This window comes from Rhipicephalus microplus, unplaced genomic scaffold (assembly GCF_043290135.1).
Source record: "Rhipicephalus microplus isolate Deutch F79 unplaced genomic scaffold, USDA_Rmic scaffold_12, whole genome shotgun sequence".
Taxonomy (NCBI): Eukaryota; Metazoa; Arthropoda; class Arachnida; order Ixodida; family Ixodidae; genus Rhipicephalus; species Rhipicephalus microplus.
This window is the reverse complement of record NW_027464585.1, coordinates 27,751,856-27,777,951: the sequence shown is the minus strand read 5'-3', so window position 1 is coordinate 27,777,951 and position 26,096 is coordinate 27,751,856. Positions and strand designations below refer to the sequence as shown.

At 47.3% G+C, this 26,096-nt stretch overlaps 2 protein-coding genes across 2 annotated transcripts in view; both read left to right on the top strand.

Moving 5' to 3' along the window:
• Positions 1 to 26,096, top strand: part of LOC119166703 (methylosome protein WDR77) — a 136,743-nt gene that overhangs the window by 86,691 nt on the left and 23,956 nt on the right. The window lies entirely within an intron of this gene.
• On the top strand, positions 5,394 to 9,975 carry LOC142783813 (uncharacterized). Its single transcript, XM_075882422.1, has 2 exons — positions 5,394 to 5,982; positions 9,731 to 9,975. Exons 1-2 carry the CDS (start codon positions 5,404 to 5,406, stop codon positions 9,770 to 9,772), a joined length of 621 nt encoding a protein of 206 aa, XP_075738537.1. The 5' UTR covers positions 5,394 to 5,403; the 3' UTR covers positions 9,773 to 9,975.

Here is a 26,096-nt window from a genome sequence, read left to right as displayed (position 1 = left end):
AGTATTTTGGTAACTTAGCTGCAAAATAAGCGTGCTGAGCAGAATCTTACACATAAAGCTCAGCTACCCGATGAGACCTGCACTGTATACAATGGAAACCCACGATAACGAAACCCCACTAGTACGAAATCCTCGCGGTAACGAAGTATTTTCGGATCCCCGGCGAACGTTCATAGAAGGCCATGTATTACGTATCTCGCGGCAACGAAATGTTTTTAGACAGCGATCCCGCATTAACGAATTTTCTACCATGGTGCGGGCGTTATTTTACCCGCCCGCCAAAGGTTAACCGTCGAAAATATTGTCACGAACAAAACAAGACCTGCAGCCAGGAGTTCACTTGAACCAGACCAATGAAGATGTTCTCTTCTTCTTCGCGCCCAAAATCGCGTATGAGCCACAGTGGCTCGTTCATCAATGGTGGCATTACCCCCTCTCCCAAGAAGCATCGTTTTGATGCTGTACATGAAGGCAAAAAAAAGAAAAGAAAATTATATGAAAATTAGCATGCGAGCAAAATGAATGGCGTAAGGCGGAATAACGTAGTTGGTTGTGGGGACAAAAGTTAAATGAGAAATAAGAAAAATAGGAAAAATGTAAGGAAAAGACGAAACAAAAAGAAAGACGCGAAGTTATCAATGAAGTCAGTCACTCACTGGCGATTCACAGCGCAAAAAGTATGCGTGCCGTGCACATACCAGTAGGCGTCACCAGATGGCCACCTGCCGTGCACAACTGAGGTCCTTGCCATGGCGTGGTAACCTTCCGCAGTTCCGATGCCAGTGTGGCGCTCATTACGGAATAGTCGGCACCGGTGTCGACGAGGGCGTTAATAGCATGATTGTCGACGAAGACGGCAATTTCGGCAGAAACAATCTTTTTGCTGTGGGAGAACACTGCAAAACCGGAATCACCCTCGTCCGGTCGTTGCGTCGAAGGAGGGTGTTTTACAGTTCGCCGGGCCGCGACTTCACCCCCAGAAGTCGCCGTTCCTAGTTTCCCCTGCGGGGATTTGGTGACCGGCTCCTGAAAGGAGCGGAAGACGATGAGGGCAAACTGGGTGACGTAGACCGGCGAGGCGATGGTGATCTCGACTGGTGGTGTGCCGAATAGTCGAAGGAGTACGTCGGCCCGTGAGATAGGCTTCAATTTCGCGGGGGCGCTCACCGTAGCGCGGGCATCGAGCATCAGGGGGGACGCCGCGGAGACCTAGTTGCCAGTATTGACAGTTCCGGTATACGTGACCCGCTTCGCCACAGTGATAGCAGAGCGGACGGTTATCCGAGGTGCGCCACGTGCTTGCCTTGCTACCACTTTGTCTTGAGATAGACGGCGGATAGGTGGGTGGGCTCGAAAACCTTGAGCCGAGAGGTGGGCTCGAAGCAGTGTCGTGAAATGGCTGCATAGCCTGGTACCTTGGCCGCATAGCAGTGTCTGTAGCCGGTGGCGCAGGGGATCGCAATGCCGCTGCGTGTCAGGACTGGGGCCTCGGGAATCGGCGGTGCGATTGGGGCCAGGGGTGTGACGGCCTGCCGGACTTCTTGTCTGATTACATCCGCGAGGGCTGACACAGGTGGATGGGATCCCACTGCCTGAAGCTGTCGCAATTCGTCCCGAACGATACTTCGAATGAAGTCTGCGAGGGTCTGTCTCTCTCGCTGTCAGAGCCGATAGAGCACGTGGTGGCCGGGATCTGGCGTTCGTATTGTGACGACCGCTGCTGCAGCGTACGTTCCATCGTAGTTGCCTCACTGATGAACTGGGCGACTGTCGTCGGTGGATTGCGCACGAGCCCAGCGAAAAGCTGTTCTTTTACTCCGCGCATCAAATGCCGCACTTTCTTTTCCTCAGGCATGGCAGGGTCCGCGCGCTTGAAGAGCCCAAGCATGTCCTCGACAAACATGGATACACGTTCGTTCGGCCGTTGGTTTCTGCAGGATATGGCTTGTTCAGCCCTCTCCTTCCTCTCGGTGTTGCGATAGGCGTCACAGAGCTGTCGGCTAAACTCTTGCCATGTTGCAAAGGAGCCCTCGTGGTTCTCGTACCACGTCTTCGCAGAATCCTCCAAGTAGAAGTAAACTCGGCGCAGCTTGCGAACATCGTCCCATTCGTTGATACTGGCAACCCGATCAAAATGGTCTAGCCAGTCATCAACATCCTCGAAGATGTCTCCATGGAACGGCTTTGGTGTCTGTGGCACGTGAAAAACATGGGCGAGATGAGAATCATGGGCATCGCTGGTTTGGACCGCCTGGCTTGTCATCGCAGTTGCCATCTTTCTGGGTGTCGATGCCAAGGGACCAAATTCAGGGGGTAACCCACGCAGGCGGCGGCTGATCCTTGCTCTGGGAGATGTAGCTGTCTCCACGATGGCCGACACAGCCGAAGTACACGTACCCAGCACCTCCACCAGTAATGTCACGAACAAAACAAGACCCGCAGCCAGGAGTTCACTTGAACCAGAGCAACGAAGATGTTCTCTTCTTCTTCGCGCCCAAAATCGCGTATGAGCCACAGTGGCTCGTTCATCAATGGTGGCAATATGCTCGTGTGCGTGTTATGCGCACTCAAAATTTGTAAACGTCTACTTTTGCCGTGCTAGCGTGGTTACCGCCATTTTTGTTTACTTATATCGGCGATGGGGTCTGTGTATGGCAACATGCCTGGCCACACTGCAGCAGGCGATGGCAAATGATCATGATGGAGTGCAGATGGCGTCGTTGGACAAGCTCAACAGGCACGGCGGCTTCACCACCACCGGGCTTCACCACCACCGTGCAAGCATCACGCATGGATTGCGCTTCGGCCTCACCAGACGAAGATTTGGACGAAGGCGCACTTGACGGCGAGAGTGGTGGCAGTGCAGTGCCTCTATCCTTGACTAACGCCTGGGGTGAACTTCGAGCCATCGACATCGACATTCTAGATGAACTCACCGTTGATGCATTCGTTCGTGCCGATGACGACGTAGTCGTGTACGAGGAAGTGACCGACAAGGCAATTATCAAAAGCGCGCGCGAAGTTGACGACACCGAGGACCAAGAAGAGACGCATGGGGAGAAATCCAACCCGCGGATTGTTTGAGATGCGCTGGATACCCTTCGCTCCTTCTTCGGCGTACATGACGACGACATAGCAATGGACCACTTTTTCCAGTGCGAAGGGAGAGCTTTGAAGTTGTGCAATGGCAAGGGTCGGCAAAGTAGGTTGACCGACTTCTTGGAATAAATTTTCGTTCTGCTGCCCGTATCACTGTTTTTATGTCTCATACTCGCGGCAACGAAATTCTCACGAGAACGAAATTTTTCGGTTTCCCCGGCGATTTTGTTACTGCAGGTTTCAACTGTATTTGTTTGTTTGTTGCCTGTAAGTACTGGCACATACCCACTCTGGGGGATAGGCCATGAAAGCTTGTAGTAGCCTATATGTGATACACTGAGTGCCTATTGTTAAAGAACAAAAATACCAAAGAGATCACCTTTGTTCCTCCCCCTTTGCTTCTTCCTCCTTTTCCTAGTGCCGCACTTACACCGCGTAACAATATATCTACGCACCATTAGTGACCGCAAGGCAATCCACGCGACTTTCTCGTTTCAGCCTATAAAATGCCATTTAGTTACTAAAACGATCCGCCTTTATGATAAACTCAATTATAGCGCCTTTAATAATGAACTAACGTATTTTCTTCCCGAATTCGAAAGAATAAGTCAAACACCCTTTGTTGGTGAAAGCTTGGTCATATTCTCTTGTCGAGAAGTTTATTTAAAAAACCACGTTCACCGCAAACCAAAGTAAGCCATGGTTTTCCCATACACTTAAGAAATTATAAAAAACAAGAAGAAACTCTATTTCGATCAGCTGAACAGTCTAAGCTCTCGTCTGCATGGGACAAATATTATGCCACTGAAGATGGAATATCTAAGGGCTACACAAAACGCCGAGCACTCTTTTTTTCATGAGGAGTTACCTAAAATGCTTGCAAACAGCCCTCACAAATTCTGGTGGCGGGTGATGAACCCTCAGTAGACACGCACAATACCTAACTGCTCTAAAGGCGAATTGTGATGCACCTAACAACATTGAATGTGCTAATACTTTTAACAAGGCTTTTTCTCTGTTTTTACCTACGAAAGTTAATTTTCTGAGCTTTCTTCACCTTCTAGTAGTGCAGAGCCTATGTCGCCAATTATTTTTACTACGACCGGGATCATTTTGATCATAGAAAGTAACAAAGTTTAATCGTCTGCAGGCGTGGAGGATATTAGCTCAAAACTCTTGATAAACATTAAACATGTGTGTGCCATGTACTTAACTGTTATTTTTGCAGTCATTATTATCAAGCATTCTGCCACCAGACTAAAAAGTGGGAAAGGTTGTTCCAGTCTTCAAATCAGGCAACAGAGACTCGCCACTAAATTACCGTCCCATATCCTTAACTAGTGTCCCCTTTAAAACCATGAAACATGTCATTTACTCCTATATCATCTACTTCTTAGATTCAATACACTTTTTTCATCCCTGTCAACAATGATTCCGGAAATGTTATTCTTGTGAAACACAGCTGGCCATTTTCCTTCACGACCTACATTCCAACCTTGACTGTAACGTTCAGACTGATGCCATTTTCCTAGATTTTGCTAAAGCATTCAATATTGTTCCTCACAAATGCCTTATTCTAAAATAATCTCTGTTAAATCTACACCACAGCGTACTTGCATGGATCACATCTTTCCTGACTAACCACTCCCAGTTCCTTTTTATGGACAATCTTTGTTCTAACCGACTGCCTGTAACGTCAGGTCGCAGGGGTCTGTCCTAGGACCTCTTCTCTTCCTCATTTATATTAACGATGTATCAACACATGCATGGTGTAAATTTCGCATGTTTGCAGATGGCTGTGTTATTTACCGTTCAGTACCCAACACTCTCATGACCAAACATTAATTCAGCACGACCCTAACAACATACAAACATCGTGTAATCATTGGTTAGTGAAAATAAATCCTAATAGATGTAAAATTGTTTCCTTTTTTCGCTGCCGTAACCCCTTTAAGTTCAAATATTCAATCGCTAATATTCCATTAGAATCAGTTGAGCCATTCAAATACCTTGGTGTCGCCTTGTCTCATGACCTTTCTTGGCTAATCACACCACTATCATCATTTCAGCAGCTAATAAATCACTAAGATTTCTTAGACGACACTTACGTCATACTCCACCACATGTAAAAATGCTTGCTTATAAATCACTGGTGTGATTAAACCTAAAATATGCATCTTCCAACTGGAGCCCCCCCCCCCCCCCCCCCATATATATATCGTAAATGAACTTGAATCAATTTGAAATCGGGCTGCTAGGTTCATTTACTCCGTATATCAGCATCTGATATCAGCATGATATCAGATGCTGAGTGGGCACGTCGGCTGGCATCGGAACGGCGTCATGTCAAACCCATTCCTGTTCTTTGTACAGGTATTCCTGCCTGTGGTGTCTACGGCGGCCAGCGCATCGACTACGCAGACGAAGATAAATGCCATCACGCTCCCGTATCAGCAGCTTACCCATGACCAAGAACCGCACGTGCTGAATCTTTCTACACCGCATGATGGCGCCTCGACTGCATCGACTATGGCTATAAAAGGACGGCTGCAGCAACACCCGCGCAGTGGGCACGTCGGCTGGCATCGGAACGGCGTCATGTCAAACCCATTCCTGTTCTTTGTACAGGTATTCCTGCCTGTGGTGTCTACGGCGGCCAGCGCATCGACTACGCAGACGAAGATAAATGCCATCACGCTCCCGTATCAGCAGCTTACCCATGACCAAGAACCGCACGTGCTGAATCTTTCTACACCGCATGATGGCGCCTCGACTGCATCGACTATGGCTATAAAAGGACGGCTGCAGCAACACCCGCGCAGTGGGCACGTCGGCTGGCATCGGAACGGCGTCATGTCAAACCCATTCCTGTTCTTTGTACAGGTTGGTGTCGATTACTCCTCAGTTAAAACAAGCAATCGTTGTTTTATACAGCTGACGTGCCCAAGCTGTCTACATGCTTTTTTTGTGAATACATGGGATCTTGTACGGTCTTTGCTAATGTTGTGCGGAGACGTAGAGCTCAATCCCGGACCTAGTACCGCGGAACTTCTCAAACAATTACTTGATGGTCAGAAACTTATACAAGAAAGGCTAAACGCCATTGAATCCAAGCTGCAAAAAGTTGACAAAATCGAAAAAACTGTGCAGTGCCTTGAAAAAAGGCTTGTGGATTTAGAAGACCGAAGCAGACGCAACAACCTTGTGGTATTTGGTATTCCGGAAAGCGAGAATGAATCAACCGTTGTCCTAAGCGAGAAGGTCGTTACTGAGCTTTTTAAAGATACTTTGGGAGTAGAAGTACACTCAGTAGAAAGATTACACAGAATGGGGCGTCGCCAACCAAATAAACCTCGCCCTGTGATACTGAAATTGTTCGACCATCGTGAAAAAATAACCGTTCTACAAAACTGTTTTAAGCTAAAAGGAAAGCGCATGTCAGTGTCTGAAGACTTCTCCGCTGCCACTAGGCAAATAAGAAAACAGCTCTGGGATAGCACGGCTGACCTACGCAAATCGGGAAAGAAAGTCAGACTCGTGCACGATAAAATTAGAATTGATGATGAGCTATTTGAATGGGACGACGAACAAATGACTAGAGTATCAGTTTCAAAACGCCGATCTAGGGCAAGGCAAAAAGATGCGTGACCACACAGTCACACAGAAAGTTTTACTTGCCTAAACATTAATGCTCGCAGCATCGTAAATAAAACAACCGATTTGGAAAGCATAGTCATCGCGCACAATCCAGAAATTATAGTAATCACAGAAACATGGCTTAACAGCGACATTGGTGATTACGAAATTACACCCTCGGGTTACTGCATCCTTCGAAACGATAGAGATACGCGTGGTGGCGGAGTTGCGATTATATTCAAGGACTCGCTGGAGTTGTTGAGACTGCCCGACATCATAGGAATCGAATGTGTTGTCGTGAAGGTTATCTTGAAAGAATGTGCATTGATAATTGGCGGTTTCTATAGGCCCCCTAGTTCAGACATATCTTTCTACGAAAGGCTTAATAACTTTTTATTGCCTTATAGAAATCACTCCAGTAATCTAATGCTTGTTGGAGACTTTAACGTTCCCCACGTTGCCTGGGACAATGACTTTCCCTATGCGCTTTCAAATGAGGCTGAACATATTCTTGATCTTGTGTTGTTTCATGATTTAACACAACTTGTTCATGCACCTACTCGAGTCCAAGGTACCAAACAATCAGTCTTGGATCTATTCTTGGTCAACCACAGGGTATTACAGCGAAATCCAACTATCCGAATCTTAGAGGGTATATCGGACCACAAAATTGTATGCCTGGATATGCAATTAAGCTGTATCCACAAGGTGACAAAGCGAGAAACTTTTGTTCCTGTGTTTGCACGTGCAAGTGATGTTGACGTACTTGACGTACTAGACAGCTCTTTCGCACACTTTGTATCCCTCTACGAGTCGGATAAGCACTCGGTTAATCACCTGTGGAACTTTTTCAAAAACCTTGTGACAAAGTGCATTGACGAATTTGTACCACGTAAGCGTAAAATAATACGGAACACTAACCCCTGGATAACCAAAGAGATAGTACGCTTGGGACGAAGACTTAAAAAAGTAAAACAAAAACTGAAACGGCGCAACGAAGCGTCCACAAGCAACTTGGTTTGCGCACTGAGATTGCAGCTTAAAAACTGTATTGCTGACGCTAAAGCTCATTATCAAAACGTGCAACTAAAAAAGTTTATTTCTTCGTCCCCGGCGAAATTTTGGAGGTATCTGTCACCAAATAAAAAATCGGCACCTACTCTTGTCTTAGACGGCAATGCGGTGACTAACAGCTCAGAAACAGCGCGCATACTCAATGAATACTTCTGTTCAGTTTTCACTGATGATAATGGCACGGAACCTGAATTTCTTTTGTTTGGTGATTTGCCACCGATTGACAATATAGAAATAGATGAAGAGGGCGTATTTTCCCTTCTGCTCAAGTTAGATGATAAGAAATCTAGTGGGATCGACAACATACCTAATGCTTTTCTGGTGCGCTACGCAGAATGGTGTTCTAAGTACCTAAACCTAATCTTTCGGAAATCTCTTTCTCGAGCAGAACTTCCTCACGACTGGCGTTACGCCAAAATAACTCCCATACCAAAAAAGGCAAACCAGTACATACCTTCCGCGTACAGACCAATATCGTTGTTATGCGCATGTGTTAAAGTTCTGGAACACATAATATTCAAGCACCTTTCCGCGTTTATCGAAAGCAACAACATAATAGACAGTCGCCAGCATGGCTTCCGACGCGGCTTATCGACGGTTACGCAGCTACTCGAAATGGTACATGACCTTGCCTCTGGTCTGGACAAACAAAGCCAAATTGATATATTATTTCTAGACTTTGAGAAAGCGTTTGACCGCGTGTCACACCGTAAGCTTCTAATCAAATTCAAGGCGATTCTGAAAAATGACTCTTTATTAGCCTGGATCGAAGCATACTTGAGCTGCAGGTACCAGTGCGTCACAGTTGGTGGAACCAACTCGCCATCCGCGCCAGTTCAATCCGGCATACCTCAGGGATCCGTCCTGGGGCCTCTTTTCTTTTTGGTTTTTATAAATGACATTGTCCGCGATATACCAGTTAAGATAAGGCTTTTCGCAGATGACTGCGTGCTTTATCAAGAAGTGAATGATCCTAGCGACCAGCTTCTTTTAAACGATTCTTTATCTAAAATTCAAGACTGGTGTACGAAATGGCAAATGAACATAAACCCCAAAAAAACTGTTGCGATGACCATAACCCTCAAAAAAGATCCTTTAAAATTCCGATACAACCTAGGCAATCACTCCTTATCATTCGTTTCGCAATATACGTACCTTGGCCTTGTAATCACATCTGATTTAAGGTGGAACGATCACATAGCTTACATTGAAAAAAAGGCTTTGAGAAAACTAGGTTATTTACGAAGGACGCTAGCTAAAGCAACCCGCGAGACTAAGCTACTCGCATATAAAACGTACGTAATACCATTACTTGAATACGCGTCGCCTGTATGGGACCCCCACACACAAGCTAACATTGATAAACTTGAATCAATACAGCGAAAATCTGTACGGTTCGTGTTTAATGCCTACCGACACGACACATCTCCATCAGCTCTTTTGGAAAGCGCTAAGCTGAAAACTTTGCAATGGAGACGTTACCATGAAAGAATGAAGTTGTTCTACCTCATATATAATGACAAGCTAGCAATTCGGAAAACCAATTACATTAAACCAATTTTGCGCCGCGAAACGCGCTCCTCCCACCCTAAAAGAATTGATGAGCTTCTCTGTCATACTAACATATATAGGTACTCCTTTTTTCCCCGCGCAATCAACGAGTGGAACAAATTGCCACCAGAGGCTCTGGAAAGTGTCGATCTGAAATCATTTCTCCGTGCGTTACCTGCTCCATCTTTCTGATAGCTACACTCCCATTTCCTTTACAGTGCCTTTGTTCTTGTGCCCATTTTAGACAAAATATTTGCCTTACAATTTGCCACGCTTGTAACTAACATGCCCGGATGTACTTTTTGAATTGTTGCTGACTATTCTTGTACTTGAACTTTTTTTTTTTTTTTTTTTTTTTTTTTCCACACAGCAAAACCTGCTGAGCACTACTTTCGTGCAGTTTTCAGTATAGCCTTGTATGGCACGGCAATTGTGGACTGCATTTCCAGTTTCCTTTCTATGTGAATCAACGCGTTCCTTTTTTTTGTACCACTGTATAATCTGTTCAATATTTTTTTGTACTTCCTGCATTTGTGTTCATTGTACCGCCCACCCCTGCCCAAAGTCTGGCATTCAGACTGGCAGTATTCTTCTAAATAAATAAATAAAATATCAGCATCTCATCTTTGAAGACAGAATCAGGATTGGAAACACTTGCTTCTCGCCGACAGTTTGCCGCCCTCTCTCTTTTCATATGTTGTATTTCAGTTCACTGAATCATCCACCGTACATAACGCCCTCTCCACACATATCTCATCCGCTTTAAGTCGCACTACCACGTGCCTAGACCACAACATTCCAAGCCTCCTTTTTTATACGAGCAGCAAGATACTGGAATGGCCTTCCTCACGCCATTTTTGCCATGATTAACTCATCTATGTTTTCCGAAGTCATTAAAAACATCATTGTATAAATTTAATAAACACCACCTCTTATGTAATACTCCTGAAGGAGGACTTAAAGCAAATAAAGTGAAGTAACAGCTGTCGGCCGTCCACTCGGCATACAGCCACTTCACGTGCGCCTTAAACGGCTTATTAAGGCACACGTCCAGTGGCTGTAGCATGGGAGTCATGCCACCGGGTATGATCACGAGGTGGTAGCGGTGGTCAGCGAGGCCCGCTTTCACTGCGTCAGTGCAGTGGCCTTGAAACAAGTCAAACACCAGCATCGACCGCCGTTCCAACATAGTGCCCGGCCTCTTCTCCCAGCTCGTGCGAATCCAGTCACAGACGAGGTCACCATTCATTCACACGTTATCTTCGGTTCGCACAACAATCCCTGGTGGCGGTGGAGTGCTGGGTAGCGTTTGGCGCTTGAAGAATATGTACGGGCGCAGTTTAGTACCGTCTGCCAAAGCGCACATCATTGTGCAGCGTAGTTTGGTGTTTCTGCCAGTCAGTATGCTTACAGATTTCGAGCCCTTTTTCTGCAGAATGGTGTTCATAGGCATCTCGAAGTACACGTCCGTTCGATCACCATTTCCGTCCTGGGAGAGCGAGCAGTTGTGCTCCTTCGGCAGCCAGATGACGTAACCTTGATAGCTCAACAGCTTATCCCCTAGGCGTTGTGAAGCCGCTGGCACATAGTCGTTCGCCGCCGCATCTACAATCTGTGCCTGGCCATGAATCGCTGGAGCCATCCACGGCTTACCCGAAACTCACGTGAAATGTTCATCTTGCGGGCCAGCCTCAGCGCTTCCCTTTGCGCCATCTCTGTTGGCACAGTGTGGCCGCTACTCCTCCGCTCCTCAATAAATTTGACAAGCTGCGTCTCAAGAAGGGGGTACACATCAGCCTTCGGGCCGCGAAATGCTCGCTTCTCCTTGCATGCACTTTCGAGAGAGAGGCTTTTTTTTTTTTCGCAAGTCGCGAATGCAGGGCTCGGTGTCGTCGTGCCTCCTCGCAGCAGCTCTGATGTCAGTTTCTTCCACAGCAGCTACAATCTTGAGTTTTTCTTTGCGGTGATTGCCGCCGAGACCAACTCATGGTGCCTCCCTAGACAAAGCTGACCAATGGTGCAAACTGGCACACCTGACTCGAAAAAATACGCTTGAAATCGCTGTTGTGACGCTGTTGACCAAATTAAACAAACCCCACAAAAAGTAAATAAACACACTACGGAGCGGATATGTCTGTGGCCTGCGTTGGATTTTATTGCCTTTGCACCAGATGATGCCGATGGGGATGCGGACTGCACGGGAGGCCATGCATTGCTGTGAAGTTTACCTCCGATTCCGGATTATTGGCAGATAGCCCGCACCCCCACTTTTCAGGTGATTTTTTTTTTAATTTTTGGTGCGGTTTATATGCAAGAAAATACGGTACACTTATAAACCTATTCTATGTTTGTAAACACGGTAGGCGCCGAGTGAAGTCACGGCGCATATGCTCCGCCCAGTCGTCCCAGCTAAAAGCGTACTGCCGGACTCTACGATTGCGTGACGACGAGCGCAGCGTGACGACGAGCGCAGCGTGACGACGAGCGCTACTTTAATAAACCATACCCATGCAGAAAGGAACACCTGCTCAGTCTCTGACTCGATGCCCGAGTGACACCTTTAGTTTGTGCGAGTATGATGATATCTTTGTGACGTGTCACGACTTCTCCAGCTATATCAACAATGGGAACCGTTAAAAATGCTTTGCATATGGCAGTGCTTTCTAGAATGTTAACGTGCTTTGAGGTAAACGTGCTCGATACGCCTCCACGGCTTAATAAAGAATGCGTAATTTTGGGGCTTATTCCCACACCAGAGAGAGCTAATCGTTCTTTCTGGGTAAGCTGCTCCAAAACATAACCGATGAAGTGGCGTCGAAGGCAAGTTTTCATGTTTCACAGCTGCGGCTGATCTGCGACGATTATCATCAACAGAAAACTTGAAAAAAAAAAAAAAAAAAAAACCCGGCCTATCTTTTTTGTGCCTTGTTGCGCAAATCACCGTAAAAGCTCATAGGTACATTATTTTTTCTTCTTTGCACCGCCACAAACAGCACATGCACCAGCGAAAACACAGCAGGAACTGCGGTAGACGCAGTGGCTTTTGCCTGCCAAGCGAAGTCATTTGCCCGACAACAGTGCTATACCGCATTTTCATGACGTACCGTATTTACTCGGTTCTACCGCGCCCTCGATTCTAACGCGCACTCGGTTTTCACGACGAAAAAGAAAAAAAGTAAGACATTGATTGCAACGCGCACCCATTTTTCTCGTTGGCCCGCACGATCACACTACTCGGGAAAACGACTCCTTTTGGGAGCGTCTTCCGTTTAAATATGAGGTACGGGGAAAGCTTGTGGCTATCTGACGCGCAACGGAGCATTGCCGTCACTCTTGTTTTACCGTGGTGCGATGTCAGCATGCGAACTTGCTTCGCCCCCTTCTTCTCGACGGTTGTGGTGCCAGGCATGTCGAAGTAAAGAGGCGTCTGATCAGCATTCCCGATTTGCCCAAGCAGGTAGCCGTTGTTGTGCCGCAAGTTTAGGACGAACCTCTGAAAACTGTGAAGCTTTTCTTCGTACTCCTCCGGCAAGTTTTTGCCCATGCCTGTTCGCTTTCGGAGGGAAAAGGCTTTTCTCTTCATAAAGTTAGTTAGCCAGCACCTGCTCGCTTTGAACTGGCTCCGCATTAGCTCTTTTTCTAAAGCTAACTGCATAGCCCGCACTTAGAGCATTTCTGTCATCACGGGCCGCTGTGCCGCTCGCTGCTCAAGCACATACTCGGCGAGCAGCTCTTCAATTTGCGGAAACTGGCCCTGCTGTAGTCCACTAAAGCCTGCGTGTTTTTTTTTCTGTTGACAATCTTCTGCTTCTGTTTCCGCCAGTCCCGCACGCACCTTTCGGGTACTCCGAACGACCGCGATGCGGCCCGATTTCCGTCTGTTTCGGCACACGCGATGACTTTTCTTTTAAAAGCGGCATCGTGGTGCACTCGTCGAGTTTTTGGAGTCGGCCCTTCTGTGTATTTGGAATTGCTGGCCCCGCATCGCACGAAAGAGGGAAAAGAAAGAGCGCCAGGAGGACGCCAGTGCCAGCCTCAGGATTGCTCGCGCGCTATTGGTTCGCCTCTGGAGGTGACGTACTGGTGACGCATGACACCGGCTAAACTTGCACATCTGCTCCTCATTTTCAGCCATGCTCCCCGCTCTGCCATAGACCCTCTCCAGCTAAGCGGCGCAGCCCCCGCCATAATCCGTGGTAACGAGGGACGGGGTCTGGGTTAAACAATAAGGTAGCGAAGAAAAGACTTCAGTTGGGTGCTCGAGCTGCCTATTCAGACGCCGCGGAAGCCTCACAGAGGCCGTTGTTAACTCCCCCAAGATTGCCCGCTTCGTGGTCATTTGAAGCAAAGACATGGGGCGAATTTTCGCTCAGCCACCGATCTCCCGAAGGCACGCCGGCAGTCACTGTCGTCGCGGAGTCACGGAAACACAGAGAAGTGTTTACGGCTGTTCCATCGTGCTGAAGCACCCTCGCCCCTTCGGTGTCTTGGATAGATCGCTACCGTGTGGCGAGGAGGCCAGCGAGTGAATTTCGATAAGATGGCAATAGCACGGTGATGGTTTCGATGAGCGAAGAGGTTCTGACTGTCAACGTGAAGTGCCTCCGTGACGCCTTCAGCACAGACAGCAACAATGGAACTAGTACGACGTGGATCGTCCTATTAGTTGCTTTGCTGTAGCTGGCGAGCCACTCGTGCGCATCCGTCCGTGCAGAGGTCGACGAGGAGGCACTTCACCTCTGATGGGCCGGCCGAACTGGCGTCTATTCCGCACGTGCGCGAGGCTTCCATGTCATTCGCAGCGGCGTCATTGACCGAAACACGCTTCATGTTTGATGTGTTGGCGTCTAATTCAGACGTGAGCGTCTGGGCGTCTGCCATGATAGTCGGAATCGCGTTTCTGCAAAGGCAGTTGGAACTAGTATGGTGTGTGAAAGAAGCGCTGCGATGCATGTGATTGAACGTTAGATGATAATTTCGAACTTTAATTCGCACATGACCATCGACCATGTCAGCGGTGGCACATATGATGTAGTGGTTGGTTGAATAAAACAAAACAAAAAAATTCACTCTTCTACAACTCTTTCGGGCAGCACGGTTCGGCTCAGCTCTTGCAGGGAGACGGAAAGAGAGAGGCAGAAAGGCATAAGGGAAAGATGGAGAAAGAGTGTGGCGGCAAGTTGTGGGTGCTTCCCTATGATTGAACAGCCAGAAAAACTCCGCGCATTCTATCGCGGGTGCATGCGTGCGTCACCAGCACGTCACCTACAGGCGTGCGCGTCCCCTACAGAGAGGAACCAATAGCGCGTGAGCAATCCTGACGCTGGCGCTGACGTCTTCCTCGCACTCTTTCTTTTCCCTCTTTCGTGCGATGCGGGGCCAACAATTCCAAATACGCGGCCCTTCCATGCCGTCAATGCTAATGAACTACAAGATGACGAACTCCTCAGCACACGTACGAATTGGCGCACAAGAGAAACACACAGGCAGAAATGGCCGACGCGTCATGCCAAAGCATGTAGGGGGTGGCCATTTTGGAAATGCCGATGGCAATAGAATGACCGTATTCATTTTTTTTTTTTTCGCACTCGATTTCAACGCGCATGCGATTTATGAATTCGCTTAACCGAAAAAAATGTGCGTGTTAGATTCAAGTAATTACGGTACATTCAGTCTTAAACATCTGAAGGTATGTGCAAATGTCATGAATGTCTTTTGTTATGGTTCAAAAGAACCAACTTTGAATAGTATCAGAAATTGACTTTTGTTGGTGCAAGTAATGATCTGTAGAATCAGTTTTTTTTTTTTTAATTTCCTGTACTTGGAGCTCATATAAGCTAAGACAATAAGCTTTTATGTGTAAAACATGATAAATCGGTGTCAGGATAGTATGTTAATTTAATCTTGAAGTCGGGATTTGCAGCAGTGCGCGTTTCTCTTAGTAGGTGTATTCACGGTGTAGCACTTCTCTACTGCAGTGGAACCATCTTTGCAAGGGGTTACATGCTAATTAATATCCACCTATTTGTTCATTTCGAATACCTTGAATTTTTCTATAACATAAATTTGAATCAAAGCAAATTCGGGTATTGTAATATTCGTTTCAATATTCGAAGTACAGTAGACTCCCGGTAAACAGAACCTGAAGGAACTGAGAAAATATATTCTATTAACACGAGTTCTGTTTACTGAGAGGTGAACATGAGTGCAGAATACAAGGCAGAAACCAAGCAATGCAGAGGCAATAATTCTGTTTAAGCAGTAGTTTCATTTAATAGATTTTGGTTTACTGAGAGTCTACAGTACTCAGAATATTTGCACAAGCACAGAAATGGGACTAAGAGAACTTGTTGTTGGGCTAGTTGGTAGAGCACATCGAAAAGTTAATTAGAGCGCGAAAACTTGACACGATCACTCACACACGCACACACCCATGCATCAAACACACAGCGCTCACTTCCAACTGATTTATTCATAGCTCGAAGGCTTTGAATATATACAGGATACAATGTGCGCACACACGCCAAAGAAGGCCAACAGCATACATTATCAAAACGTACAGTTAATCAATGTCATAGCCTTAGAGCAATAAACTGAAGTTCGCTTGGTAACATTGAAATTGAAGGGGCGCTTACACAGTGATCTTTATTTTTTTCAATGAAAAAAGGCTTCTAACACTTCACGTGCAGTTTTACTTGGTGTAAGCACCAGAAAAAATTGGAAGACTGTGCCAAAGTGTGTGCGATAGAAAGAAGCGCGGCTGTCAGAAGAAACAGGAGAGGGCCTTTGTTAAGTGTTCCATGGGGGTTGTGTACTCCATACCCTTATCCTGCGGAAAAGTGAACATTGGCCAAACCGAACGGTGTATTAATGACCGATTGTCACACAGGTCCTGTTAATTCGGGAGGCGATCGCCGGGCTAATTCCAAGGGCCGAAGTATCGGCCCCCCCGAACCGCACCACGAAAGCGTGGACAATTTAGAAGTGGTCCTAATTAGCACGCCAGCGAACGCCGGCTGTGGCCCAAAGAACAAGTCAGAGACGAGAGTTGATAAACAAACAAAATTGTATTCTCAATAATGGCAGATCGAAAACAATACACAATAATGCACACTCCACAATAGTTACATACAATATGTCTCCAATTAAACAACATACTACACAGTACAATCAGCCACACTCGAACAACGGACACCGACAACAATACGCACTACAATGCAGTCGCATGCATTGAACAACCAAGACACTTAAAGACTAAAGAGATAGAAAACCTATTCAGTTTGAAGTTCTTGGAACAAAAGTCTGGATGATACTCTTCCGAGAATCACTCACTCAAAGTCCAGCGTTGTGGTCGTTCCGCTGCCCCCGAAGTTTCTCTTCCAGGAAACCTTTGTCGTTCCGCTGCCTCGAAGTATCTCTTCCAGAAAACCTCGCCGAAGTTTCTCTTTCAGGAAACCTCGCGTCTTCACTTGGCCCCTGAAGTTTCTCTTCCAGGAAACCTCGCGTCTTCAATAGTCCACTCTCCAAGCTTCAAACTTCTTCGCCGGAAACACGTCTGCTTCACACACGCAGCTGTTGCCACGCGTCTTCGCTCGATAGCGGTAAACACACACTCTTGCCTGTAGCTCGAGTCGTCACCCCTCAGGTGGAAATCATCTTCTTCTCCTGCTTTGCCTCCACGGACAAAACCTTCGCCGACTACACGGCGGAATCCCTACGCGCTCTGGCACTAACTTCCGTCTTCTCCTGATCTTTCGTCTCGACTGCTCGATTAAATACCTTCCGCGCGAGATTCCAGAAAGTTCTCGTCATTTCGTCGGCGCGATACGCAGCGAAGGCTGGGGAGAGGGCGAGACGGTTCGAATGCCGTCCGCGACAGATGACTCAACCCGGGATCACCACGCCCCTTTCCATCTAGAAATTTCGTGTGCTTGCTCGGCCGCCGATGCGGGGTGAGGAGGTTCGTTGGCGAGCCCACGCTTCCGAGGGAGAGAGTCGTGCGCCCGGGAGTCTTTGAATGTTTGTTTTCTTTTCTCCTTTTTTTTTATCGTGGACCTCGCGGCGTCACTCCGGCAGTTCGACGCGAGAATTTGGCGGCGCGCCCTTTTTGAGCGCTCGTTTTGTGACACTGCCCCCCACTTTAAGAATATTATCTCATAATATTCAAAACCATACAAACAAGTGCGAACAGTCACCACACACTCTCACAGACTGTAACACAATTCGTAGCTCATGACACTTCACATTCACAGTAGATCACTCAATACGATTGTACATTGTAATTCAATTCCACAACACATGAAATATAGCCACAGGTACATGAATGCAACACTCCATCACACATTCCAAACAATACAAATGTACACAGTTCTCTCATTACAACAATTATACAATACTATACATCACATCACCGTAAGAAACATTTTGATTCGCTCGACATACAGTTGTGACGCGGGATAACAAGAACATTAACACAACATATGGCGCTCAGCCCTGCCAAACACATTCCGATTTGACCACATCACCTATCCTGTGCATTTCGAGCGGCGCTTGCGCCCTTTCTAGTGGTGCTCTCTCGATCTCTTCTTATTGTTTTTGCTCGCCTTGTCCTGGCGAGCCCCTTTCAACGACGGTATCTGAGGCGGCGTCTCAGCCATCGTTGTTACTTCCGACACTGCTAACGGGTCGTGACGCTCAACCAATCCTGCCCGGTTATTCACCCGCTTGTTCACGTCCCGACATTTGGCCTGGCTGGCCGACTCCGTCACCTTCACACTGTTGCTCGGTTGAGGTTGTGCCGACGTAAGTCCAGCTGCCCGGCCCGTGAACTCATTCAACACGATCATCTTCTCATTCACTGTCTCATGCGCCGCGGCTTCACCTTGGGCTCTAGTGAGATCCGTCATGGGCTGCTCCTCCCTTGTATCTCGCGGTCGCTGGGTTGGCGAGGACTCTATCTTAGGGTCTTCTCCCAAGCATCCCGGATCATTCGGTCCTCGCGCCCCGTGGATGTTTCCGATGACAAGGTCGTACAGGGGGGTCGTCATGCATAAAGCAGTAACCCTTCCGCTGAAGTACGGGGTTTCAACCGCAATTTGTGCTTCGGGAAGCATCCAAACCGTATAGTCAATTAGGCAAACCGGCTTCGTTTTGCCTGTTAACTCACTTTCCCGCACCAAATTTCTCCGCACGATAACAGTGGAGCTGCCGGTATCTTTTAACACCGTCATCTTTTTGTTCGCAACTTTTCCAGGCAGCGTTGGCATTCCCTTCGAAACACCGGTTGGCTGTTTTGTCATTACAGCACCCACAATAGGGATTTTCTCCCCATTTTTCAAATCTACAAATCCGTCGGTGACGGCATTATCGGATTTCGGAGCTGCTAGCACACAGGACACCTGGTGAGTTTGACTCGCTCCGTTTCGGCATGTGTCTGCTTTGTGCCCAGTCCGACCACACTTGAAACACTTTACAACCGTGGGGCTCGTGAAGATAGTTTGGCAGTTTTTAGCATGGTGACCCACTCGGTTACACAGAAAACATCGCGGAATGCTCTCCAGTGCACGCTTCTTTTCTTCGGGAGCCGATTTCTTCGAATCTTCAGGACACTCCTTGACCCTGGCCAAATTAGTTCCACCTTGCGCTTCCAAGAATTGATGAGCCAATTCGAGCATGCTTCAATCGACTCAGCCTTCCTCTCTTTCAAATACAGCGACAGGCTTGGGTGGCAACTAGTAAGAAATTGTTCTCTAATTAGGAGCTCTCTAAGCTCATCGTACTCCTGCTCTGTCCCTGAAAGTTCAATCCATCTGTCGAAATAATGGCAAAGTCGGGCGGCATACTGTGTAGCCGTCTCACCATCAGCTGACTTTCCTGTACGAAATCTGTCCCGAAATCCTTCCACAGTAAATCTAAATCGCTTCAGCAAAGCAGTTTTCACCTTTGCATATTTGGCTGCATCGGTTGGCATCAGCCTACCGTACACACTGAGCGCTTCACCACTCAAGCAAGTACTTAAAGCAGTTGCCCATTGATGTTCCGGCCAATTCTGGCTCCTCACAATCGTCTCAAATCTGTGAAGGTACACGTCAAGGTCGTCCTTCCTTTCATCAAACGCTATGAGCAGCTTGCTTGGGTTCAAGCGGAAGCCATGATCTTCCCGTTCGCTGCTTTCAACACTAGCTTGGACGGGAGTTTCACTTCGCTGTTGCAAACGGAGTGCTCGAGTTCCATCTCGTGCTGCCGCTGCCGTTCCCTTTCCTCTCTTTCTTCTTTCAGCTGTCGCTCCTTTGCTTCTCTTTCTTCTTTTAGCTGTCGCTCCTTTGCTTCTCTTTCTTCTCTCGCCCTTTCAGCTTCCAACCTCTCTCGTTCCAACTCAGCTGCTTTTTCTTCCTTGGCTCTCTCAGCTGCCAACCTCTCTCTCTCCACCGCCTCTTTCTCCTTCTGGCTTACCCACTTCCGTAGTTCGGCGCCAGAAAAACCCATCTTCTCACCAAGAGCTACTAACTTTTCGAGATCCATGGTGTCTCGCAAATAAAACCTTGCCGCGTGCAAAGAGTATCTGCCTAAATCAGTCTATCGGAACACTCTCCTGCACTCGTTAACGAGAACACTGAGCAACACACAAAATTGTTCCGATAGCACTATTAACAACTCGAGGCTCTTTCTCACTACTTTGGACACACTGTGCACCAAAAGGTCCTGATGCGGACGCCAGATTAATTGTCACACAGGTCCCGTTAATTCGGGAGGCGATCGCCGGGCTAATTCCAAGGGCCCAAGTATCGGCCCCCCGAACCACACCATGAAAGCGTGGACAACTTAGAAGTGGTCCTAATTGGTGCGCCAGCGGACGCCGGCTGTGGCCCAAAGAACAAGTCAGAGCCGAGAGTTGATAAACAAACAAAATTATATTCTCAATATTGGCAGATCGAAAACAATACACAAGAATGCACACTTCACAATAGTTACATACAATATGTCTCCAATCAAACAACGTACTACACAGTACAATCAGCCACACTCGAACAACGGACACAGAGAACAATACGCACTACAATGCAGTCGCATGGATTGAACAACCAAGACACTTAAAGACTAAAGAGATAGAAAACCTATTCAGTCCGAAGTTCTTGGAACAAAAGTCTGGATGATACTCTTCCGAGAATCACTCACTCAAAGTCCAGCGTTGTGGTCGTTCCGCTGCCGCCGAAGTTTCTCTCCCAGCAAACCTCTGTAGTTCCGCTGCCTCGAAGTATCTCTTCCAGGAAACCTCGCCGAAGTTTCTCTTCCAGGAAACCTCGCGTTTTCACTTGGCCCTCGAAGTTTCTTTTCCAGGAAACCTCGCGCCTTCAATAGTCCACTCTCCAAGCTTCAAACTTCTTCGCCGGAAACACGTCGGCTTCATACACGCAGCTGTTGCCACGCGTCTTCGCTCGATAGCGGTAAACACACACTCTTGCGTGTACCTCGAGTCGTCACCCCTCAGGTGGAAATCATCTTCTTCTCCTGCTTTGCCTCCACGGACAAAACCTTCGCCGACTACACGGCGGAATCCCTACGCGCTCTGGCGCTAACTTCCGTCTTCTCCTGATCTTTCGTCTCGACCGCTCGATTAAATACCTTCCGCGAGAGATTCCAGAAAGTTCTCGTCATCTCGTCGGCTGCGATACGCAGCGAAGGCTGGGGGAGAGGGCGAGACGGTTCGAATGCCGTCCGCGACAGATGACTCAACCCGGGATCACCACGCCCCTTTCCATCTAGAAATTTCGAGTGCTTGCTCGGCCGCCGATGTGGGGTTAGGAGGTTCGTCGGCGAGCCCACGCTTCTGAGGAAGAGAGTCGCGCGCCCGAGAGTCTTTGAATGTTTGTTTTCTTTTCTCCTTTTTTTTTAATAGTTGACCTCGCGGCGTCACTCCGGCGTTTCGACGCGAGAATTTGGCGGCGCGCCCTTTTTGACCGCTCGTTTTGTGACACCAATTAAGGGAACACGTCCAAAATTAACGAAAAAAGATGACAAGTAAGTATGCGCACCTGGTTGCGCATGTCATCTCGTGTGGTTGTGACGCACGATTTTCTGGAACGAAGATTTTGGGCAGAAGCGCAAGTAAAACTTCACGTGAAGTGTTAGAAGCCTTTTCCATTGAAAAAAATAAAGATCACTGTGTAAGCGGTCCTTCAATTTTGTTGTTATCAAGCGAACTTCAGTTTATCGCTCTAAGGCTATGACATTGATTAACTGTACGTTTTGATAATGTATGCTGTTGGCCTTCTTTGGTGTGTGTGCGCACAATGTGTCCTGTATATATTCGAAGCCTTCGGGCTATGAATAAATCAGTTGGAAGTGAGCGCTGTGTGTTTGATGCATGGGTGTGTGCGTGTGTGAGTGATCGAGTCAAGTTTTCGTGCTCTAATTAACTTTTCGACAGAAATGGGACTTTGTGGGACTTGCCTTTTGAAGAAACTGTACTCCAAAAAGGCATGCTGTGTTTTTAGCTCACCTTGAACTGAGTGCCTGTTAAAAAGGACATAATTGGGGATATTTTGTATGTTCAAAAAGTACTAGTACAATGCTGTCACGGGTTTCATGGTTATCTCACGAAGCAAAAAAACAAATGTTAATTGGTGTCGATGTGCCTAAAAGTGAGTAGTGCTCCTGAGCTCTGGCTTTTCAAAAGTGAAAAACTGAAATTACTTACATTTTATCCTCAAATGGTGAAGCAATGATCATGTTCTTGAAAGAGCACTCGCATCAAATTTCAGAATCTAGATGTGCCTTTATTCGATCGCGTGGTGTGCGTAGGTCCTCTTCACCAAATTTGAATTATGTATGTCATGTAGACGTTATTTTATATCAACAGCAAGCAGCATACCAGAGCGTAATGAAAAATGGAGTGCCCCTTGGACATCGAAACTAGTGCTAGATGTTGGGTGTGATACATTCCACACATACCATCCTGAGCGACGATGCTCTGCTACCATTGACGTCTGCGTTACGATTGTTCTTATCGTCGCGTCGACTGGCGCCGAAGCCTGAAAGTGCACTCACTCGTCGTGTTTGATCTTCGTTGCCGCACTTTGAATTATTTATTGAAATTTCAAAGATGCAAACCACTCATTAAATATCGGCAAAAGGAAAGGGTATGGTTCAATGTTAACTCGTCAGTCAGCATATCGGGAAACCATATGCTGAAAAAAAAAAAAAGGTACAATGAACCAGACGCCTTTTGATTATACATATTGTCACGGGGGTGAGAGAATGAATGAAATAAATATATTTACAAAATATGCAGGGAGAGTCAGAGGCAGCTGCAGCTAAGATGGAGGTACAACAGCAGCAACAACATCAGCACGGTCGCTTCCATCGTCTTCGTCGGCTATGATGCTCTTTCGTTGCCGATGTCGTGTAACAATATTATGAAGTCTTGGTAGTCTTGGTTGCGACAGCATTTATTCGAGGAAAGGCCTCGCAAAATGAACGGGCAGAGCCAGTCCAGAGACGATGACGATGATGATGGCACCGAGTGGCCATGAGGAAGAGGCAAGCGGATGATGGTGATTATGGTCATGCAGGGATGAGAACGATGTAAGTAATAAATGCCCACAGTAATTCCCCCCACTTGGAAGCGGACACCTTGACCGCCGTAAGTCAAAGTGACGGGGAATGTCGCGTGAAAGATTTCATGCGAGAAACGTGGACAATCTCGGTGCTGCGGTAACGGCGGTCTGTTGGGGCGACAAGTGATGTCACACGATAATTGACCGGGGAAGTCTGTTCTAAAGCTATGTGTGGCCCGATGAAGCGTGGTTGGAGTTTGTCATAGAGACCAGGAGTGCGAATAGGTGTGAAAAGCAAGCACCTCGTCACCATGTTGGAAAGACACAATGCGATAGGATGCGTCATAGATGATCTTCCGCTCGTGCTGTCTGGCTTCAGTATTGATGCGAGCCTGATGGCGGGACTGGGCCAGGCAGGAAATGTATTCTTCGCTAGAAGACTGACATGAATTTCTATGGCTGTTAAAGAAGGAGACGTCAGGAAAGGTAGTCGAGGTGCGTCCGTACACGAGGTAAAACGATGAGTAGCAAGTTGTTCGCTGAACGCCTGTGTTGTAGGCGAAGGCCAGGAATGGTGAAAGAGTATCTCAGTTTTTGTGGTCGGGTTGGACGTAAACGGCTATCATGTCAGCAAGGGTTCGATGAAATCTTTCTGTGAGACCATTTGTCTGCGGGTGGTAGCTTGAAGCGGTCTTATGAGTAGTTCCAAAAGTGCGCAGTACTTCATTTACCATTTGTGACAGGAACACTTTGCCACGGTCACAAAGCAGTACACGAGGAGCCCCATGACGCAGGATTATGACTGAAGAATAAAATCTGCAACTTCTACAGCTGAGCCTGTAATAACAGAGGACATCTCAGCGTATCGTGTCAGGTGGTCCACGGCAGTCACTATCCATCGTTTGCCAGCAGATGTTACGGGGAGAGGTCCGTAAAGGTCGACACCTACAACCTCGAACGGCATTGAAGGGCACGAAAGTGGCTGTAGAGGTCCAGCAGGTGCAGACGGGCGTTTACGACGCTAGCATGGGTAGCAGGAACCGACGTACCGCTCTACGCTAGAAGAAAGGCCAGGCCAGTAATAACGACATCGAATGCGGTCAAGAGTTTTTTAAAACCAAGAGGATCAGCTGTCAAGTCATCGTGGAAGGCTTCGAGCACTTGAAGTCGAAGAGAGCGTGGCAGTACAGGAACCCAGCGCTGACCGTCATGGTGGTAAATGTGGCAATAGAGAACCCCATTGTCCAGCTTAAAATGCAGGAGTTGATGACGAAGTCACGCGTTTGGTGGATGTGAAACTCCCGAAAGGTGGTCAATCATGCATCTGCAGTATGGGTCGGATCGCTGGCGGTAGATAAATGTTGGCTCGTCGTCCGAAAAGGGTTGCCCTATCGATGCGAGCGTATGAACTTTGGTAGATGTGGCGCTTGAGTTCTCACCGACGCTGATATGGGTAGTTGGAAGCGGGCAATGAGATAAAGCGTCGGCGTCTTGGTGTTTTCTACCTGGTTTTTAAGTTACCGTATTTACTCGCATAATAGGCGCACTTTTTTTTCAGAAAATGCGGCTCGAAGTTAGGGGTGCGCCAATTACGCGGGGTAAAATTTTCGAAAAATTTTTTAACTCGGTTCTCGCGCTTTAAATCTGCACACTTGTCAAGTAAAAGGCGACTTTATCGTTTACCAATTAATTCAGCATAAAACAAACATACCTACATACCTTTTAATGAACAAGCGAGAGCTGTCAACTGCACACACACACACGTAAAATTTATTTACACAAAAGTCGTAGCTGTTCCTCCTTTTCCCTTAAGCTAAACTTAAGTCGCCTTAAGTTTTTCTTCTTGGTCCCTCCAATACCGAATACTGGTTTCTCCAACGCCGAAATGCCTGCTTGCAGCCCGGTTGCTGTGCTCCAGCGCGTACTGCACTGCCTTCAGTTTAAACCCAGCCGTGTAGCTCGCGTACTTCCCCATGGTGGAACCAAAGTTCAATACACGACCACAACATACGCACACCGCTTGCAAAATGGCGTTTCTTTCTTTTTCTCTGATGGTGGTGATGGCGATCGAGCCCCCGGCGTTGTACACGTGACCTCCAAAAAGCGCGGCGATTTGGGGGATATCAGTAATTGATGGAACAGTCTTTTTTTTTTCGCTCATGAACGCTTTTTTTTTTTTTCAAGTTTTATTTCGACAAACACTTTGGTTAGGTCGTTGCACTTCAAATTTTTTTTATTTGCTCGTCGATTTGCTTTCTTTTTTTCTTCAGGGTACGGGGACCGCATTCCAACTGTACCGCTGGGGGGTAGAATCGTTTCTGATCACGGCCAAGTTCGGGGTGCGCCTAGTATGCGCGGAATTGAAAAAAATCGAATTTTCCGCGACCAAACTAGCGGTGCGCCTATTATGCGTGTGCACCAATTATGCGAGTAAATACGGTATCTCAAAGTCGTACTCCTGCAAGCGTAGTATCCACCGACCCAAGCGTACGGACAAGTTTTTTAGTGTAGAAAGCCAGCATAAAGCATGGTGGTCCGTAACAATTGAAAGTGCCGGCCGTGGAGATAGGGACGGAACTTCTGCACCGACCAAACCACAGCCAAACACTCTTGCTCAGTTACCGTGTAGTTTTTTTTTCGGCAGTGATGAGTACGTGACTGGCATATGGAACAACTTCCTCTAGGGAAGACTTGTCGCGTTGTAGAAGAACTGCTCCTATACCAAGGCCGCTAGCATCAGTAGAGAGGAAAGTCGGTGCGGCTTCGTCAAAGTGGCAGAGCAGAGGTTCAGATGTGAGGGCCCGCTTCAACTGGTCGAATGCCATTTGACATTCTTGAGACCACAGAAAGGGGACGTTGGAAGCAAGTAGCTGGTGTAATGGAGCAGCAATAGAGGTGAAGTTCTCTATAAACCGGCGAAAGTAGGAGGCGAGGCCAAGAAAACTGCGAAGCTCCTTTGGTCTTTCGGGACGCGGAAAGTGAAGCACTGCAGAAATCTTGTCAGGGTCGGGCCGAATGCCATCTTTGCTAACCACGTGTCCTAAGACCTTGATAGATTTGCTAGCGAAAGAGTCTTTCTTTAGTGCAAGGCACGTCAGAACTTGATCCAATCGTTCTAGGTGCTCAGGAAACGTTGACGAAAAGATAATAATATCGACCAGGTAGCAAAGGCAACTTTTC